Here is a 6,282-nt window from a genome sequence, read left to right as displayed (position 1 = left end):
TGCAACATGATATGCAAAGGCCTCTATGTTCTACTCTTATAAAAGGCTATGTCTCCATCCTCATATTCTGTGTCTGTGCTTCTCAATCTACCTGAGGTGAAAGACTAATTTTCCCCCAAAATTTATTACATACCAATAATTTTGAAAAATACATGAAATAAATTATTTCAAGAAGCAAAATAAAAAAGAACCACACAAGACCTTTTCTTGTTACACTATTCAATTAAAATATATAAAATTGCTCTGTTTAATTGTTGTAAAAGTTTTTAAACATTTACTTTCAATTATTACATATCTCATCAGAGACAAATGTAACAAATGTTTCCTAAGTTTTGTCCTGTTGTTTGGCCACACTTTGAATGGAATAGCTCTATGCTTTAGATATCTTCAAATGCTGAGAGTCCCTACAGCATTCAAAACTGAAATATTGTCTATCTCTGTGCCTTACTTCCTGAATTTGGATTTCCTCCATGAGTGGGCCTGATGTACTTACTATCTTTCAACTCTCATTTTAAATAAAATATCTAAAGCCTTTTTTTGTAATCCAACAGGAAGAACAGGCTACTTCTTCCTTTATGTCTTCAACCTAACCCACAAGACAAAGTACTTGCTTCTAACCAGCAATCACAGCATTATATTCCAATTATTTGTTCATATGACTATCTACACCATTGTATAGTAGTTCTCAGACTTTTTGTAATTGCCCTCAAACAAGTGTCTTTAGCATAGATACATCTCAGTTCTAGACCTAAACCATGGTCTGTTAGATCTTTACATTCTGAATCTTAACCGGCATTTTAAATCAAACATTCAAAATCAAATTCTGTTTGTCCTCCAAATCTGTCTCTTTTATAGTCTTATCTATCTTAGCTAATTAAAATTATGAATGGAATTTCAGCCTCTCCAGACAAAAAACTGGACTCATTCCCGATTTCTTGTTTTTCTAACACAACAGATTAAAATCTATCATCAAGTTCTATTGGCCCTATTTCTAAAACACGCACAGTTTCAAGTCTCACTTACCACCTCCACCTCAAGTGCTATAGTTTACTACTATACTTATCTTCTTGAATTATTACAATAGGCTTGAAATTAGTCCTTCTACTTCCACCTTTGCTCTCCTCACCAAGTCTAGTGTCATAGAAGCATAATATACAGTGGGGGAAAGAATTGACTTGGGACCAGAGAAGCTAACTTGAACCAGATTAGAAATTCAAGAATTATTATGACCAAAAAACAGAGTTGTAGAGAAAACTCCATTCAAATAAAAAACATTGGAAATACATTTGTACTACATACTTGTGCTAGAAACTGAAAGGTCCCTATCTGAGCCTCCTCCTTTTCATAGAGGTTACTTCCTGTGGCCTGTTACCATTTTATTATTTATTGTCCCAAACAGTTCATTAAAATTCCATCTTTCTCTCTAGTCTCTAATGGCCTGTCTCTAGATAGGCTGTCTGAACATATCATACAAAAGGTGTTGGACTCTCAATGGAGAAAGAGATGACACAAAACCTTGCTAATGGGTAAGAGTATAGTCTTGACAAATAATCAAGAAATCCTGTCTGTTAACTTGAAAATAAAAACTTCCACTAAGAAGTCTGCACAGTCTGTTCAGTTATCTCATCCAAAGGAAAATGTTAATTGGACATCAGTACAAATTCTGATCTTAATAGCTTCCGGCTCTCCAACAGACTTAAATGTATCTTTATTAAAGTAATTAAATAATTTTAAAATGCATATAAAAATAAGGAGAAAATAAACTATAAATAATAATGATAATAAATCAAAATAATAATAACTAGAATCCAATCACACTTTTCTTTATTGTCTTAGCTCTGCCCATCAAAATGATCCCCAACCTCTATATTTTCTTCTTAATTGTTCAAAATATTAATTTCTCCACTGAATATGCACATCTACCAAGATGAACATGTACACAATCTCAGAGAAACTGGAATGCCATTTCAAATTCATCCTTGTTTTGACAGGAGATATCTCATATGTCATTATTTTTCTTTAAATATCTCCAAAGATGCACAAACGCCCAATCACTGTGAAGTCTGCAGAACTTTCCTACCTACTTAACCTCTGGTGAGAGACAAATGAAGAGAGAAAGCAGTTTAATAAGAACACAGAAAAATGATGCGGAGATGTCAAAGAAGGAATGAATTAAGACAACATCATTAATTTGACAAAAATTATTTTAGTCAACATTTATTGAGAAATATTATATTAAACAGAACCAGCTGCATAATTTGTGAGGCCATTCACTATCATGAAAATGCTACTACAAAATTAATTTGTTGTTCAAAAATTTTTAAGAGTTTTAAGATGTATACAATGGCACAAGCTACGTGCCCTTGAAGCTGGTCCTGAATCTGGGTTAAATTTTTGATCAGGAACAAAAAAGAAAAAAAGAAAAAAACACCCAAACAGCGCTTTCAAGAAATTGAGATTTAAAAAAAAAAAAGAAGAAGAAGAAGAAGAGCAAAAACCTAAACTACCGTTTAGAGTAGGAAGAGATGACTGTATTTAGGAAGATCTGAAGAGAACATAAGAGATTTCAATTGAGCAATCCAGGGGAGAAATACGTGTATGAAATGGAGTATGAAAGATTAATAGTGGGGAACATGTGGCCAAAGCAGAAGAGAGATTGCTGGAAGATGGGGTTGGGGGACAGATTTTCAAAGGAGTTAGAATCTCTTTACAGAATAAGCTATTTTAACAAAATCACGTTTTGCTTATTGGTATGCACCCTGTTTAAGAAGAAGCAGAAAAGAATTTTATGTACAAGGTAAAACAAATGTCATCAGAGTTGGTTTAGGCTTGTTTTCCATTTCTTCAAGAATCTGCTTTTGAGCCATGATTTCTTTACCAAGCAGAGGTGATTTCCTGAATTCCTGGAGTCTTGGATGTTGACTTCTGTGGAAAAGGCAGGGCTGGGTACATAAGGAGAGCAGATATTCTGATTTGAGCTGTAGGAAAAGAAGAGGATCTTGATATCAAAGAAGGGTGATCAGAGAGGAAGAGGAGAGAAAAAGTAGATAGAGAAAATAAAAATGAGTTGATAAGAAGTTGAAGAAACAGAATAAGAAAATTCTCACCTCCGTTTTTTAAACCATGAGCCAACCATGACCAACATGACCCAGGTAACTATTACAGTCAAGCAGATCAATATCAGGAGGATGGAGTATCCATCTGTTTGGGGATAAATAAGAGTGTCAACCTATAAAGTACTCCCTATTCTACCTTAGTTAATGCTTCTTCTTTCACAGAAGTGAAGTCTTTTAAGAGATTTTCTCTGTATTTTCTAGAGCCCTCATTTCAATTCCTCCTGAATCTATGTCCCTGATCTCCCCATCCCTCTCTCTTTCATCAAATCATTAAGTTCTTTCTTTTCTCTTTAGTACCTCTAATCCTCAGCTTCTGTTTTCTTGAAATTTAATTGCTGTCATTCTTCATCCTTTTTTATTTAGATTCTTCCACCTTTATTTTCTCATGCATAACATTCCTATCCATTTCTCCAGCTTCTCATTCATTAGCCCAAGGACAATGGGAAGACTATCCTTTCACAGTTGACCCCCGGTTTTTCTCACCCAAGTGGATGATTATATCATGGCCTTCTAGACTGCTGTGTTTCACTCGACAAGCCAAGCCAGCCACCTCTCCAGCTGCCACATCCAGGGTTACTCGGAGATACCATGTCCCATCAGCATTGGGCATGATGTCACCTTGTTGAGTGCTCCGCTGCTCCTGTTCACCCCGCATCCACATCACCCACACAGGTTTTGGGTGAAAGCCAGAGACGTGGCACACCAGCAGCAGACGGCCAGGCTCAGGGCTGTGGCCTTTAGACACCCAAGCCTCTGGCTTCTCTAGTGAGAGAGGGGAAGATGGAGAGAAATGAAATTTATAGCAGCACTTTAGATCATAGCTTAGTGACTAAGGTATCTTGGCAGTTTGAATATTCTCTTCTTTCTCTTGTCTTGGAAACAGTTCTAAACATACACATCTCACCCTCTAGTCTCTTATGTGTTTCAAAGTGATGATAAAGAGTAAAAAACTCAAATACAAGTGTTAAAGCACTAAGGATATGAGAAGAGAGAAAGTTGAGCTCACCTTGTCGTTCCAGTTCTGCCTTCCCTGCTTCAAGGAGATCTGACAGAAATCGAGGACAAGTGTCACTGAGAAGGATCTGCACAATTTCTTTAATAACTCTATAGTGATTGAGCACGTTACAGACATTCTGAGCCTGACTCCCTGCTCCTGAAGATGGCTTCCAGGAATTTCCTTGGAAACTCAAGAAATCAGATCCTTGATATGCCCCATTTAAGAAGCTTCCTGAGGCCTTCCCAGCATGCATTCTACAGCCAAATGATATCTGGATCTCAAAGGGATCTGGAGGTGGACAAGAAAAAGAGAATCAGTATGGAATGAATTATTTGGAGGGTAAGAAAAGAGTCTAGAAAAGGAAAGAGATTTAAGGGAAGAAAAAATTTCTGGAGAATCACATGGGAAACTAGAGTTGGGGTGGGAAAGAGGGAAGAAATTTGTGAAAAGAAAATGTGAAGATAACAAAGGTATTTTGAAACAATTAATATGAAGAGACTAGATGGGAAGACTGTCAAAAACATTAGAGACCAGTCAGGAAAAGCTCACTTGGGAGTAGTTAGGTACAGGCTAGTCCATGTGATCACCCAGGCCAGGGAGAAAGGTGAGTAGATCCTGGTTGGGAAAGGCTGAGTCTGAGGCTGGCATTGGTCGGAAGAAGAGCAAAAGGAAACAACTATTCCGAGGAGCTACAACATAAGGATATATTCAGGAGTGTGAAGAGATATGTACATGTAAGTTCTTCAGTGTATATGGTAGGGAGGAAGTTAGAGTGAAAATGGTGGTGAAGCATAGAGCAGAGGAGAGAGAGTGAGCCACAAGATACAGGGAACAAGGTCAGAAAGTCTGGGTAATGATCAGAGCCCATACACCATCTTCCCCTTTGGGAAATGGTTGGAGATCTCTGACAAATGTCATCTTGGAAAAACAAACTCACATTCAAACTGAAACTGACTGGCAAAGGCCTGCACCACCCGAGGGAAGGCATGCAAGTACAGCTGCAATAGTGCCTGGAGGTTCTTCAACTCTTCCTTGCTAAAGTTACCACGGGACCAGGGCCACAAAAATTGGATAGTGCCCAAAACACCATTCCAGCGATGAGTCTGCAGTTCACCCAGCCAGCCTGAACCCTGGGTGTGTGCCCAGCTGTGGTTGGCAAAGGAGGAGATCTGGATCAAATGGAAGGTTAGGGGCTCTTCTGTTGTTAGATGATGGGGTCTTAGAACCTGGAGATCTGAGAGATAGAAATGACAAGTGAGAAAGTATGAAAGGGTGGGAGAAGAGGGGCCCACATAAGAGAAGAAAGATATAGATATACAGTTTGCACATATGCCCATTTCACCTACCCATTGGGCCAACTTTCTCTCCCCAAAATCAGAGAGAGAAACTGAGACTGGGGGCAAGGATACTTTGCCTAAGGATACTAGCCTGGCATGCAGATTCCAAGCGTACCCAGCAGGAGCATTACTCGCTGCCCCCATGTCCTCCCTAGAACTTCTTCCCCCTCAGCTATTCCCAACCATGGGTATCTTCCCACCTTGGTTTTTCTCACCCACTGTGCTTGCCCCATGGAAGAGAAGTTCCTTGAAGAGCAGGGTCAGCAAGAGCAGCATTGAAGCTCTGTTAGGCAAATAATGCTTCAGCAGACAAGTTTCCCTCAAACTCAGATATCAGCTTCCCTACAAACCCTCTCACACTCTTATCTAACTTCCCTTGCCACACAAACAGACAAACCTCTCCCTCTACTCACTTCCCTGTCAGAGAAACCCTACTGCCTCCCTCAACCACAGGCCTCCCACAGGGTCTCTCATTTCCCCTCCATCTCTCCCACTATCTGGCTTTTAGATTTCCTTCCTGCTCCTGTCAGCCTCCTGACATCTCCTATTGCACTAAGAACTATAAAAAGAAGCCCTAGCTTTTGACAAAGTTGTAGTCTGTGGTCTGATTGGAAAATTTAGTACCTTTTGACCTTACAGAAATCAAATCTACACTTGAGTTCTCAATGTCCTTTTCTGTAAAAAGAAGTGATGGAAGGTCCTCAGTGTTGCCCAGTGTCCTTTCCAGCACTCTTCTCTCTCCCTATCTATTTGTGTTCCTCTCTTCTTCCACTCTGCTTCCCAACCTTCCTTTCTTTGTCTTCCACTCTTCTTCCTTTCTTTGTCTTCTTGG

At 39.1% G+C, this 6,282-nt stretch overlaps 1 protein-coding gene across 2 annotated transcripts; it reads right to left on the bottom strand.

Annotated features, from left to right (window-relative positions):
* Positions 1 to 2,430: 2,430 nt before the first annotated feature.
* On the bottom strand, positions 2,431 to 5,933 carry CD1E (CD1e molecule). 2 transcript variants are annotated; one of them, XM_039874660.1, is made up of 6 exons: positions 5,651 to 5,933; positions 5,051 to 5,347; positions 4,123 to 4,401; positions 3,600 to 3,878; positions 3,108 to 3,201; positions 2,431 to 2,978 (listed from the first exon to the last, which is right to left on the bottom strand). In XM_039874660.1, the coding sequence occupies exons 1-6, from the start codon at positions 5,724 to 5,726 to the stop codon at positions 2,813 to 2,815; spliced, it is 1,191 nt and encodes a 396-aa protein (XP_039730594.1). In that variant the 5' UTR covers positions 5,727 to 5,933; the 3' UTR covers positions 2,431 to 2,812. The 2 variants fall into 2 exon arrangements, with proteins under 2 accessions (XP_039730594.1, XP_039730595.1); XM_039874661.1 differs by having other exon boundaries at positions 2,432 to 2,978; positions 5,666 to 5,933.
* Positions 5,934 to 6,282: the final 349 nt, after the last annotated feature.

The sequence above is a fragment of the Pteropus medius genome, unplaced genomic scaffold (assembly GCF_902729225.1).
Source record: "Pteropus medius unplaced genomic scaffold, Ma_sr-lr_union100, whole genome shotgun sequence".
NCBI lineage: Eukaryota > Metazoa > Chordata > Mammalia > Chiroptera > Pteropodidae > Pteropus > Pteropus medius.
The sequence above is the reverse complement of the archived record's forward strand: the minus strand, read 5'-3'. Positions and strand labels throughout refer to the sequence as shown.

Bases quoted from the DNA above. Each gene is read 5' to 3' on its own strand.
- CD1E (XM_039874660.1), bottom strand. From the start codon at position 5,726: ATGCTGCTCTTGCTGACCCTGCTCTTCAAGGAACTTCTCTTCCATGGG. The intron at 5,348-5,650 runs GTGGGAAGATAC...TCTATCTCTCAG, and splicing joins AGTGGGTGAGAAAAACCAAG to ATCTCCAGGTTCTAAGACCC. The intron at 3,879-4,122 runs GTGAGCTCAACT...CTCTCTCACTAG, and splicing joins GGCAGAACTGGAACGACAAG to AGAAGCCAGAGGCTTGGGTG.